The 14,789-nt window shown below is 43.9% G+C and overlaps 1 protein-coding gene across 1 annotated transcript in view; it reads left to right on the plus strand.

The window, feature by feature from the left end:
* SLC25A12 (solute carrier family 25 member 12) overlaps nucleotides 1-14,789 on the plus strand; it is a 273,342-nt gene that overhangs the window by 241,377 nt on the left and 17,176 nt on the right. Inside the window, exon 13 of the mRNA XM_063933471.1 lies at nucleotides 3,777-3,857. Within this exon, the coding sequence (XP_063789541.1) occupies nucleotides 3,777-3,857 (81 nt within the window). The remainder of the gene's footprint in view (nucleotides 1-3,776; nucleotides 3,858-14,789) is intronic.

Raw genomic sequence — 14,789 nt, forward strand, 5'->3', positions numbered from 1 at the left:
TTGTCATTACCAATTTCAAACGTTGACGTTTGGTCTATCCACGGCTCCGAGGATTTTCACCAAAGTGATAGCGGAGATGATGGTTCTCCTTCGCAAGCAAGGAGTCACAATTATCCCATACTTGGACGATCTCCTGATAAAGGCGAGATCCAGTGACCAGTTGGTGTGAAACGTTGCACTCTCCCTGACAGTTCTTCAACAACATGGTTGACTCCTAAACTTGCCAAAATCACAGTTGATTCCGACGACGCTTTTGTCGTTTTTGGGAATGATATTGGACACAGAACTACAGAGAGTCTTTCTTCCAGTGGAAAAGGCTCTGTAACTTCGGAGTCTGGTCAAACAAATTCTGAAACCAGCAAGAGTGTCAATCCATCAATGCATTCGGTTGCTGGGGAAGATGGTTGCGGCCTACGAGGCCATTCAGTTTGGCAGGTTCCATGCCAGAGTGTTCCAATGGGACCTGTTGGACAAGTGGTCCGGGTCCAACCTACACATGCACCGGAGGATAATCCTGTCTTCCAAGACCAGGGTATCACTCCTGTGGTAGCAACACAGCTCTCACCTCCTAGAGGGGCGCAGGTTCGGAATACAGGACTGGATCCTAGTGACCACGGATGCAAGCCTCTGAGGCTGGGGGGCAGTCACAATGGGAGATAACTTCCAAGGAAGATGGTCAAGTCAGGAAACTTGTCTCCACATAAATGTTCTGGAGTTAAGGGCCATTTACAACGGCCTTCTGCAGGCGGAACATCTTCGAGATCTGTCTGTACTGATCCAGTCGGACAATGTAACAGCAGTAGCGTACATAAACCGTCAGGGCGGAACGAAAAGCAGAGCGGCAATGGTAGAAGCCACAAGGATTTTCCGCTGGGCGGAAAAGCATACGAGCGCTCTGTCAGCGATCTTCATTCCAGGAGTGGACAACTGGGAAGCAGACTTCCTCAGCAGACACGATCTCCATCTAGGAGAGTGGGGCCTCCACCAAGAAGTCTTCACAGAGGTGGCAGGTCGTTGGGGAGTTCCTCAAGTAGACATGATGGCTTCTCGTCTCAACAAGAAGCTTCAGAGATATTGTTCCAGGTCAGGGGACCCTCAAGCAATTGCAGTGGATGCTCTGGTGACACCGTGGGTGTTTCAGTCGGTGTATGTATTCCCTCCACTTCCTCGCATTCCAAAAGTTCTAAAGATTATAAGAAGAACAAAGACCTGGGCGATCCTCATTGTCCCAGACTGGCCAAGGAGGGCTTGGTATCCAGATCTTCAGGAATTACTCATAGGAGATCCCTGGCCTCTTCCTCTGCGCGAGGACCTGTTACAACAGGGGCCGTGCGTGTATCAGGACTTACCGCGGCTACGTTTGACGGCGTGGCAGTTGAGCGCAAAATCCTAGCCCGTAAGGGTATTCCCAGTGAAGTCATTCCCACACTTATTCAGGCCAGAAAAGGCGTAACGTCTAAACATTACCACTGTATTTGGAGAAAATATGTTTCTTGGTGTGAATCCAAGAAGGCTCCTACGGAAGAGTTTCAGCTAGGACGTTTTCTCCATTTTCTACAAGCAGGTGTGGATGCGGGCCTAAAATTGGGCTCAATTAAGGTACAGATTTCAGCCTTACCGGTTTTCTTTCAGAAACAATTGGCCTCCCTTCCAGAAGTTCAGATTTTAGTGAAAGGCGTGTTGCACATCCAACCTCCATTTGTGCCTCCAGTGGCACCATGGGACCTTAATGTGGTGTTGCAGTTCCTTCAATCACATTGGTTTGAACCTTTACGGAAGGTGGAGTTGAAATTCCTCACTTGGAAAGTGGTCATCCTGTTGGCCTTGGCATCTGCAAGGCGGTTGTATGAGTTAGCGTCCTTGTCTCACAAGAGCCCTTATTTGATCTTCCATGAAGATAGAACTGAATTGAGGACACGTCAACAATTTCTACCGAAGGTGGTTTCTTCTTTCCACATGAACCAACCTATTGTGGTGCCTGTGGCTACTGACGCCTTCGCTGAGTCAAAATCTCTGGATGTGGTCAGTGCTTTGAAGATTTATGTCACCAGAACGGCTCAGATTAGGAAAACAGAGGCTCTGTTTGTCCTGTATGCTCCCAACAAGGTTGGGTGTCCTGCTTCCAATAGACCATTGCACGCTGGATCTGTAACAGGATTCAGCATGCTCATTCCACGGCTGTATTGCCGTTACCGGAATCGGTGAAGGCCCATTCCACTAGAAAGGTGGGCTCATCCTGGGTGGCTGCCCGGGGGATCTCTGCATTGCAACTTTGCCGAGCAGCTACTTGGTCGGGGTCAAACACATTTGCAAAGTTCTACAAGTTTGACACCTTGGCCGATGAGGACCTTAAGTTCGGTCAATCGGTGCTGCAGAGTCATCCGCACTCTCCCGCCCGTTTTAGAGCTTTGTTATAACCCCATGGTTCTAATGATGACCCCAGCATCCTCTAGGACGTATGAGAAAATAGGATTTTAATACCTACCGGTAAATCCTTTTCTCTTAGTCCGTAGAGGATGCTGGGCGCTCGTCCCAGTGCGCACTGTATCTGCAGTTATTAGTTGTGGTTACACACATGTTGTGTTACGTTTATTGTCAGCATGTTGCTGAAATTGTTCATGCCGTTGGCTTGTGTTCTGTTGAATGCCTTGTTGTGCGGCATGCTTGAGGTGTGAGCTGGTATGAATCTCACCTTAGTTTAACAATAAATCTTTTCCTCGAAATGTCCGTCTCCCTGGTCACAGTTCCTATAACTGGAGTCTGGAGGAGGGGCATAGAGGTAGGAGCCAGTTCACACCCTTTCAAAGTCTTAAAGTGCCCATGTCTCCTGCGGATCCGTGACCCCAGCATCCTCTACGGACTAAGAGAAAAGGATTTACCGGTAGGTATTAAAATCCTATTATTATTATTATTCCAGAACCGGCTGCCCCCCACATGAATCTTATGCTGTGGCTAATTATCCCTCTGCAAATTGAATATGCCTCCATATATTTATATTAATTTATTTTAGATGCTCTTTATTATGTAATAGAAAGATTGTGAAACTGTTTACTAAGGCTGCGTACAACTGTTAAAATTCTCTCTTCTCTTTATATGTCCAACACAAGATATATGCACATAAGTGATGTTAAAGTAATGCGAAACATAAAATAATTTCACAAAATGAGTATTTATAAACTTGTACAGCAATGCATTAAAACAATACTAAAATTGCGTTCATCTCAGTTGGAGTGGGTTGTGAACGCAATAGTTAAGACATATTTGCATTTTAGCATGCACATCCTGTTCTGATTAAAGACGCCTGTAAATCTGATATAAAATATATACGATGCAGTTTGTGAATATTTATTCGTCTTTTTCACAAGTATTACAGTATAACAGCATGTGTGTACATATTGTAGTATGACACTACCGGTCATATGTTTAATGTTTACAAGTCCCACAGTTTATAACTCTCCCTTACTCATACCTACTTCTGTGTAATCACAATTACTTGGTGCTTTTCGTTTGTTATATAAACTAATAAAGGTAAACCAACTGTGTTTTTGTCAGTACATCGGCTGAGAGATAGGTCTGCAGTGTCCATTATGTAATGCTGAAAGGCAGATCACATCACGTAGCTTGTCTTGTTTATAGATAGCATTATAAATTGTTATGTCTGTTTTATAAAAGAGCTTTGCTGCCAATAATCTGGAAGAAGAAAGCACAGCGTGCTTGATGTTCTGCAAATGTAATCATTTTGTTTACTTGTGTCACAATTTCCCTCCTTTATGTAGGTTAATGATTTTGTTCGAGACAAGTTTACTCAGCGAGATGGCTCAATTCCCTTACTGGCTGAAGTGTTGGCTGGCAGCTGTGTGAGTATCTTGTACAGTCAGAGAATTGCATGTAGAAAATAGTGATGCTTTGATGACTGGCCCATTTTAATTTATTTTTACCAAGCTCTTTGCCAAAGGTGTTTATCTTCGGTTTTGTGCCCGAAACTAATGGTGTGTACACACGGTGAGATCCTTGCTATGCCCGATTTTCACTTTGCGATTTCCCCTGAACTCCCCGGAGCCCAGCACCACTGATTTTGACTAACTCTTGTTGAGATATGGACTATGTGTGCTTACGATTTTGGCTTATGTGAGATTTAATTGACATGTGAGATGAACTAGATAGTACACCGATCTAGCAAGGATTGACTTGCCTGCACAGTCTATCTTTTCTTGCGATACTGACCTGGCGGGACCGCGCATAACACCTTGCGATTTGTACTAACTTTTCTTGCGATTTTGACTATATCTAAATCTCACCGTGTGTACACTACACACCATTAGTGGTGTTGGCACAGTGATGGTGTAAAATATGTAATATTGGCCCCCTGGCCCAACTTTTTTTATGTCTGTTTGTTTTTATTATCAATTTCTCTTAGCACAAGGCACCAGAATTTAAAATGAAATTATAACAAATCCGTTTAATAACATTACACTGCAGTACTTATTAATAGGCAGAGTTGGATTGGCCCACTGGAGCACAGGGGAAATCCCTAGCGGGCCCACCCCTTCCTCTAGGGGTCAGGTTTCAGACTGTGCACTCAAATTATACATGGTTACTGTATTCACCTGGTGGAGCATGACCAGTGATAAACATGGGTGCTGGCCACGCCGCTTAAAAATGGGCCCTTACTACTGCATTCCATCAATAGGTCCTTCATGCCACAAGGCACTAACTGGAATAACTGCTATTGGTCCATAGAATATTTAGAGAGGGGAGGGTTCTGTGTTCCAAGAGAGGACTGCTCACCATTTTGCCACAGCCAGATGATCATGTGCCATCTGTCTCAGAATAGCATGCTGCCCTTACTGACACACCACAGCCCAGTCGCTGACTAACACAATGGGGCATATGTAATAGGGTCTGAGTTTGCCGGAGGTGCAGAATGCCGGCCGTTCTCTGGCGTTTTTTAAAAGCACCAATCATTTACAAGTCAAAACCATGTCTTAAATCAGGGGTGGGGAACCTTTGGACCTCCATCTGTTGTTGAACTACACATACCAGCATGCCTTGCTATAGTTTTGCTATTTGGCCATGCTAAAACTGTTGCAGGGCATGCTGGGATGTGTATATCAACAACAGCTGGAGGGCCAAAGGTTCCCTATCCCTGTCTTAAATTACTATAAAAACTAGAGATGTGCACTGGACATTTTTCGGATTTTGTGTTTGGGTTTTGGATTCGGTTCCGCGGTCGTGTTTTGGATTCGGACGCGTTTTGGCAAAACCTCCCTGAAATTTTTTTGTCGGATTCGGGTGTGTTTTGGATTCGGGTGTGTTTTTTTTTTTTTTTCAAAAACAGCTGAAATCATAGAATTTGGGGGTAATTTTGATCCTATAGTATTATTAACCTCAATAACCACAATTTCCACTCATTTCCAGTCTATTCTGAACACCTCACAATACTAATTTTAGTCCTAAAATTTGCACCGAGGTCGCTGGATGACTAAGCAAAGCGACCCAAGAGGGCGGCACAAACACCTGGCCCATCTAGGAGTGGCACTGCAGTGTCAGACAGGATGGCACTTATAAAAATTGGCCCCAAACAGCACATGATGCAAAGAAAAAAGAAAGAGGTGCACTGTGGTCGCTGGACGGCTAAGCTAAGCGACACAAACACCTCAATATCACAGGAATTATTTGTTCTAATCAATGGTATTATTGGTCCAAATCACTGAAAGAAAATGACAAGATCACTGGAATTATTTGTTCTAATCAATGGTATTATTGGTCCAAATCACTGGAAGAAAATGACAAAATCACTGGAATTATTTGTTCTAATCAATGGTATTATTGGTCCAAATCACTGGAAGAAAATTACAAAATCACTGGAATTATTCGTAAACATTTGTAGAAAGTCGCTGCTTTCTGATTACAGAAATGCTCAGATATTCCTGCGAATCCACAATCCCTTCCCAGAGGAAAAAGAAATTGAGAAACCGTTGTTTGAGAATGTTTGTTCTCTTTCCCTTACAAAGGAACAAACAACTTTCCAAGAAGACTGACGTTTTTGGGATTATGGAGACATAATGTTTTTGAATATAAATCCTAAAGCAGGTGGTGTATCAGAGCAAAAGAGTGCAAGAGACCAGCCATGCAGTTTCTGAAATATTATGACAAAATGTTACTGTATTTCATAAGCACTCATTCCTAACTCTGCTAAGTACTGTTTGGTATACTGTATCTGGCTTCCATGAGATAGTTGTCCATTATTTGAGCTTCCATTGACCATTTTGAAAGCGGTAGAAGTTATTGATTCTTTTTTTTTTTTCCCGTATTTTTAATTTTTTCCTGCATAGCCCAGTAAAATGTTGCAATGTTAAGTATTGATTTGTGCCTTCTGGGGGTCCACTTCTTCACCAAACCCAGCCAAATCTCATCCTGATTCCTAACCCTCTGTTCCACGTTCTCTATGTACCCCATCTGTGTCACCCATGTCTGTCTACCCCTCCCCTTTAGATTGTAAGCTCCCACGAGCAGGGCCCTCTTCCCTCATGTGCTTATATACTGTTGGTCACCAAAATGCTGCACTGTAATACTATATATACTGCTCACAAAAATGCCGCACAGATATGGAATGGATACTTGCAGTGACACAGAGCTGCAAGATACAGCAATGGCCTACTGCACTGTACTACTATAATTATTATATACTGGTGGTCCCCAGTCCACACAATGCAGCACACTGATCAGATATTTGCAGCACACTAAGCACAGGTATGGAGCGTTTTCAGGCAGAGAACGTAGATATTTGCAGCACACTGAGCACAGATATTTGCAGCACACTGAGCACAGATATTTGCAGCACACTGAGCACAGATATTTGCAGCACACTGAGCACAGATTACGGAGCTTTTCAGGGAGAGAACGCTGCCACGTCCTCTCCGTTCAATCTCCAATGCACGAGTGAAAATGGCGGCGACGCGCGGCTCCTTATATAGAATACGAATCTCGCGAGAATCCGACAGCGGGATGATGACGTTCGGGTGCGTTCTGGTTAACCGAGCAAGCCGGGAAGATCCGAGGCTGCCTCGGACCCGTGTAAAATAGGTGAAGTTCGGGGGGGGTTCGAATCCCGAGGAACCGAACCCGCTCATCTCTAATAAAAACCTATATAAAAACGCTATAAAAACCGTCCAAGATTGTCCGCCATCCCACACATTCAGCAAACTCTGACCCTAGTACATATGCCCCAGTGTGTTGAGTTTTGTACTAGTACATGGCAGAAATTCTTAAAAAAATAACTTGATGGTGAGAATTATGGTTTTATGTGTTTTTAAATTAACTTTGTATTGAAGAAACAAAATCTAATGAAGGTTGGGTCATTCTATTTCCAGTAATGAGGAATGTCCTTGAGCACAGTATAGCAGGTGGGAGAATAGGGATTATTTGTAGGTAGTTACATTATTTGTTGAAAGAAACGTTCTAGAACAAACTGTGTTGCAAATGAAAATAGGCAATCAGGAAACCAATTGTGAGAATAACGGAGGATGTGCAGTGACTATCTTCCTAAAGCTGTAGTCAACAACAAAATGTAGGCAGCCATGATCCCTATTCATTTGTGCGAAAATACAGATGGAGGGTGAGATGTATCAAGCCTTGGAGAGAGAGCTAAAGTACCAAACAATGAGCTCCTAACTGTCATTTTATAAACACAGGGGTCTATTTACTAAGCCTTGGATGGAGATAAAGTGACGGAGATAAAGTACCAGCCAATGGGCTCCTAACTGACATTTTCTAACACAGCCTGTAACATGACAGTCAGGAGCCGATTAGCTGGTACTTTATCTCTCTCCACTTTATCTCCATCCAAGGCTTAGTAAATAGACCCCAGAGTCTGTTAAATGACCGAAGTCTATTGGTTGGTACTATATTTTTCTCTATGGATTGATACATCTCCCCCAGGGTTTGGAATTCTGCAAGTACATTGTCCCCAGGTGCCTAATGTAGTTAGATCCTGTAGGCAAACACTGAAGGTGAAGTGTAATACACAGTGGGACCATACTTATCTCGGCAATGCTAGCTAAGCTATCCCTAGGGGTATATGCAATTCCGGGCGAATTGCGGCACTTTTTCACTCGTTTTTAAATTCGACACAATTCGACCGTCGAATTCCGGCAGGTGGGTGCCGGAATTCGACATAATCAATAAAAAACGAATTTGATAGTCCCGCTGTCTAAAAACGGACGTTTTGACGGATTTTGATTAGATTTTTAAAAATGTTTAAAAAACTGTAAAAAAACAGAAAAAAAATTGCGTGGGGTCCCCCCTCCTAAGCATAACCAGCCTCGGGCTCTTTGAGCCGGTCCTGGTTGCCAAAATACGGGGGGAAAAATGACAGGGGATCCCCCGTATTTTAACAACCAGCACCGGGCTCTGCGCCTGGTCCTGGTGCAAAAAATACGGGGGACAAAAAGAGTAGGGGTCCCCCGTATTTTTTGGACCAGCACCGGGCTCCACTAGCTGGACAGATAATGCCACAGCCGGGGGTCACTTTTATACAGCGCCCTGCGGCCGTGGCATTAAATACCCAACTAGTCACCCCTGGCCGGGGTACACTGGAGGAGTGGGGACCCCTTCAATCAAGGGGTCCCCCCCCCCAGCCACCCAAGGGCCAGGGGGGTGAAGCCCGAGGCTGTCCCCACCCCCCATCCAAGGGCTGCGGATGGGGGGCTGATAGCCATGTGTAAGAATTAAAGAATATTGTTTTTTGCAGAAGAACTACAAGTCCCAGCAAGCCTCCACCGCAAGCTGGTACTTGGAGAACCACAAGTACCAGCATGCGGGGGGGGACGGGCCCGCTGGTACCTGTAGTTCTTCTGCAAAAAAAATACCCAAATAAAAACAGGACACGCACACCGTGAAAATACAACTTCATTTCACACATGCCGACACATACATACTTACCTATGTTGACACGCCGACTCTGGCCACGTCTCCAATGTCGACGTCCGGGGTACCTGAAAATAAAATTATACTCACCTGATCCAGTGTCCGGTTCTTTTATTGTAATCCACGTACTTGGTAAAACTAAAAAAACGCATTAACCCGAACCAGACGGACTGAAAGGGGTCCCATGTTTACACTCCTGTCACAGAAAGGTCCCTTCAGCCAATCAGGAAGCGCCACTTCGTGGCACTTTCCTGATTGGCTGTATGCACGTCGGAGCTGTCAGACGCGCATCGCACAGCCCCCTCCATTATCTTCAATGGTGGGAACTTTGCGGTCAGCGGTGAGGTCACCCGCGGTCAGCTATCATGGCTATCAGCCCCCCATCCGCAGTCCTTGGGTGACTAGTTGGGTATTTAATGCCACGGCCGCAGGGCGCTGTATAAAAGTGACCCCCGGCTGTGGCATTATCTGTCCAGCTAGTGGAGCCCGGTGCTGGTCCAAAAAATACGGGGAACCCCTACTCTTTTTGTCCCCCGTATATTTTTTGCACCAGGACCAGGCGCAGAGCCCGGTGCTGGTTGTTAAAATACGGGGGATCCCCTGTCATTTTCCCCCCCTGCATTTTGGCAAGCAGGACCGGCTCAAAGAGCCCGAGGCTGGTTATGCTTAGGAGGGGGGACCCCACGCAATTTTTTTTTCTGGTTTTTTACTGTTTTTCCATTCAAAAAATATATATATATTTTTTAAATATATAAATAATACTTGTGCCTCCTAAATAGACAAACCAAGTACCTAATCCCTTCTAATATAAATAGATATGCTATTACCAATAAAAAAAAACCACAAAAAAAACATGTTTTAATTTTTTTTTTATTAGATTCCGCCAGCAAAGTGTGGCGGATTGAAAATGACGAATTTACTGTCTAAAAGCACTGTTGTCGAATTTACAATCTTCAATTGAATATACTTTTGTCGAAATGCCGCATTTGTACCATTGCAGAAATGTCGAATTTGACAAATGTCGAATTTCAAAAAGTCGAATTTGGAATGGCCGTTTTTTTGACGAAAAGTACTGTATTGCATTGTCGAAAAAATTTTTGGGGCGAAAATGTCCCGGTTTTCGACATTTTCGGGAATTCGACCGCAATTGCATAAACCCCCTAGAGTGTATCTGTGTCTCAGATGAATTTTAAGGAACTGTGTTATATTTGTACGATCTTATAAAGGACGTCCACTACACCCATTTTTAGCACCATATATTATTGAAACAAGATATGAGAGTATGTTTATTCAAATTATAAATTCTACAATTGACTTTGTAATGACCAATTTGCGTGATGGTCTTCCCTGTATTTATGGTGAACTACAGAGTTTGTGTTGAAAATAAAAAAACATTATGAAATCATTGCATTATACTTCAAATATAGTTTTATGGCCTCTTGTGTGCTTGGTAAATTATATAACCGGTTGAGTTCCACCTTAAATATACTTTCAGTTACCTAAATATGATTAATTGAACATGTATAGAAATATTCAGAAGACACTGCTTACTACACCCAGCACTAAAGGGGAGATGTACTAAGCAGTGAAGAGAGTGGAAAAGTAGTCCATGGCAACCAATCATCTGCTCTATAATTTTATAAATATGCTAATTTTAAATGTTACTTCAATGGTGATCGGTTGCCGAGGGCATCTGCTCCACTCCTTTCACTACTTAGTACATCTCCCCCTTAATCCCTAAATGTGCTCTTATAGGGATGCGGTCAATTTACCTACAATCAAAATCACGACTGTCAAAATCACGACAACCATTGACCGACGGTCAAAATCCCGACCAGGTCAGAATACCAACATTTAAAATGTTGACAGGTCAAAAAGTCGACATGAGTTTTTCATGATTTTTTTCATTGAAACAGACTTGTTCATACTTTACCATCTCAGTGGACCTAGCGGGCGAGGCACCGTGCCCGAGTGTAGACATTTCATACTAAATCTGCCCTTATACAGGGTGGTGGTTGTTGCACTCATAGAAACACTCTTTGGAAGGTTTACAAATAAAAGTCTGAGAGCGGGATTTTGATTGGAAGACTGTTGCAGGTATGTCCCTGCGCAAAACACCCATTGGATTGTGTCCCTCCTATATATTTTACATACACACTCTAAAGGTCATTGAACCTTTAGGGTGATATGTATTATGTTCTAAAGAGGACATGTGGAGAAGTTTCCCACAGCAACCAATCAAATTCTAGCTATCATCTACAGCAGAGGTTCTCAAACTCGGTCCTCGGGAGCCCACACAGTGCATGTTTTGCAGGTAACCAGCAGGTGCACAGGTGTATTAATTACTCACTGACACATTTTAAAAGGTCCACAGGTGGAGCTAATTATTTCACTTGCGATTCTGTGAGGAGACCTGCAAAACATGCACTGTGTGGGCCCCCGAGGACCGAGTTTGAGAACCTCTGATCTACAGTCTATAGAATGATAGCTAAAATGCAGTTGGTTGCCATGGGTAATACCTTCACTTGTTCTTCTTTAGAAGGATTCATACATCTGTTCCTTAGGGGGATATGTATAAAACCTTTGAGAGAGAGAAAGTGGAGTGAGATAAAGTACCAACCATTTCACTTCTAACTCTAATTTTTCAAACACAGCCAGTAACATGGTAGTTTGGTGCTGATTGGTTGGTACTTTAACTCTCTCCAAGGTTTGATACATCTCTCCCATAATATTAAATGTGTTCCTTTAACTATGAATTTTGAGGTTAACAAAGCACAGTGAGTTGTGTTCCTAATGCAGGAAAGGAAACGTCTGCTTCTCCAGTGCGCTGTCTTTTGTTGGGAGAATACCGGAGATGTGTCCTTTTTAACATACGATCTTTATTGACTTCCAGTTGAGTGAAGCTGACAAGCTGGGATAAAAAAAACCCTGCTCACTTGGCAGAGAGCTCAGGGCAGTGAGGTTAATGACCCCGCTGGTTCTTAATTCAGAGACAAATCCCCAGAGGGCCTCCGAAGGAGGCTGCTTCTAGTCTTCTCTGATTGGATCTGGCAGCCTGGTGCATACCTAGGCCTTCACCTGTCACCGCACAAAGTTTGCTTTCAGTTCTATATGAGAGAGACACTGTTGTGTGAAGCATATGAGAGCAATCAATAAGAATAATATGTACCATGGACATATAGAGCCAGGACTGTGTTCTTCCCGGGCAGCTCAGTGCATCTCTGCAGCTTCTGTGCAGGCCTGTGTACATACACTATAATGTGCAGACTGAATATATGATCCCATAGCAACATGGTATGGTATTTCCCATTATTCCTGCTTTTACTGATTAGTATTAAGTCACTCATAGAAGGAAAGATGATTTATCCTTTATACTTTTATTTTTTGTAAAATACCTTGATTAGCTGTCATTCTCTCATGCAGTGCTTTGTGTCGGGATGGGCGGGGGGATTATCCAGTGTAGTTCCTAAGCTGCTAGCTCAGACTGGTGAAGACTAGTGATATGGTAGAAACGTTGGCCTGAGCAGGGGAGTATTAAGAGAGGAGACGGTCCAGTGGGCAGGCTCCATCTGGGTCCCCTCCTCTGTAGTAGGCAGAGACAGTGACTCTAGGTCGTGAGCAAGTCTCCAGGAAAATGGCGCACTGGTCATTTTCACTGTGATTTTCCCTACTATGCATGCGCAAAATGCTGGGAAAGTACTAATTTTCCCGAAGACCTGCGCACCACCTAGTGCTCATAGTCACGGTCACTGCTGCGGGACCCCAGTGAGGTAAGTATTGAAAAAATGGGTGCAGGGTCTTTGGGTTCTATGGCTATAGTAACATCTTTGTGTCTGACATAAGATTAGATTTTATTGGGCAAGAGAAATAGCTAGTGCAGCTTCACCCTTACCTGTGCCATGGTGCAATGACGGCTGCTTGCCTATTCGGTATGAACCTGGCCGCTGCTTACCCTAAGCTCTTGTTATAGTGCTTGCTTGATGACATTGCTGAAGTCTGGTGATGTTAAAAGCCTTCTAAAGATTAGAGAAGTGGGCAAGTGCATGTGTTACCCATAGTAACCAATGAGCTTATAGCTAGCATTTGCCTAGTACATTCTATAAAATTATAGGTAGAAGCTGACTGGTTGCTATCGGCAACTTTTCCAATTATCCACTTCTCCACTCTTTAGAAGTTTTGATACATCTCACCCATAAAACAGTGCTATTCAAAAAAAATTTGACCTGAAGCTGTTTATATTTTAGAAGTACAGCATCAGCGTATATCGAATGGGTGCAGGGTGGCCACTGGGAAAAGACCACTGTGCCATTCTTCTGCAGAACTGCGTATGTGCAATAGACTCTGGCATATGGTCTATTTGCCTGCACCGCCGGTAGGAGGGAGCGGGCCTCAATGGAGACTGCACATGGGTCCCCTTCTCTCTTAATATCCACCTGAAGTACAGATATGGCATCTCTGATCTGGAAACCCATTACCCAGTGTCATAAAGAAGCTGTGTATTGGTGCTGTTTGGTGAAAATATCATACACTGACTATTGCCCTTATTTATCAATGATAAATTTCACTGGGAGTGATAAATTGCAGCAGCCAGTCCGCTCCTAACTGTCATTTTTCAAACCCAGCCTGTGACATGGAACTTAGGAGCTGATTGGCTCGTGCAGTTTATCACTCATAGTGAAATTTATCACTCATTAATAAATAAGGGCAATTATTTCCAACTATTACCTCCTGAGACACTGGGAAGATGCCATCTGGGGAAAGATAGAGGGAATTTTTTTTAAACAGTGTGTGTTTTATTGAATCAGTTACTGGAAAGTAGCAAGCATTTCGGATCATAATTCCCATACCTGTACATGTTGGCAGGCTGGCCTAAATAAGAAATATCTAAAGGTTTACCACAGGCTTTAACCTTCTTATACCCCTTTCACACCGCAAACCCGGGTCCCACCCGGGTCAGACCCTTTCACACTACACTTTCAACCCGGGTTATTGCAGGGTTGGCTCCTTTTAACTCAACCCGGGTCAGCAATTAAAACACCATGGATGTCATTTTAAATGGACTTTTTTTGACTCAGAAAGATGAGGTGTCAGAAGGGGATAAAAGGAGAGGGTGGGGACATCTGTTCCAATAACATACCTCCCAACTGTCCCGATTTTTGTGGGACAGTCCCATTTTTTTGGGACTGTCTAGCTGTACCACCTGCGTGCCGCAGTGTCTCACGGTGGAGGGGGGGAGGTGCGGGGGGGAGTTGGGAGGCTCCTGTCACTGCTGCTCTACTTAGCAGAGCAGCAGTGAATAGACGCTGTGCGCCTTTCATATAGGCCACACACTCTTTTTGGGTGCGCCCCAAGGTCCCTCTTTGTACTTTTAATAAGTTGGGAGGTATGCAGTAAGCTGCCTAGCAATCTCTGCCTCACCCCTAATTCCTAATAGCTCTAATTGTTAATGCTCTCTGTCTTAATGCTCTCCTGTGTAGCTGGGGTCAGGCTGCTGACATCATCAAGGCACACAAAGAACAGCCAATCAGCACTTTTACATGAATGCAGGGTTGAATAACCCGGGTTGGACACTTTAGAGTGCACATTGACCCGGATCCAAACCGTGTATAACACTGCTTTTATACCGGGTTGAAATGCAGGGTTACTCCACCCGGGATATTCAAAAGTGGTGCTTTTAGACTGCACCTCGACCCAGGTTGAGCCGGCTCGAACTGGCAATATCCCGGGTTATATTTGCGGTGTGAAAGGGGTATTACTTACCTTCCCTGATCCTCGGTTTCCTCCCAATAAATTCACTTTTGGAGAAATCAAGATACATCAAAATCATGCAGATATTGCTGTCAGTCAGTAAATGAGACAAT

This window comes from Pseudophryne corroboree, chromosome 7 (assembly GCF_028390025.1).
Source record: "Pseudophryne corroboree isolate aPseCor3 chromosome 7, aPseCor3.hap2, whole genome shotgun sequence".
NCBI classification, from domain to species: Eukaryota; Metazoa; Chordata; class Amphibia; order Anura; family Myobatrachidae; genus Pseudophryne; species Pseudophryne corroboree.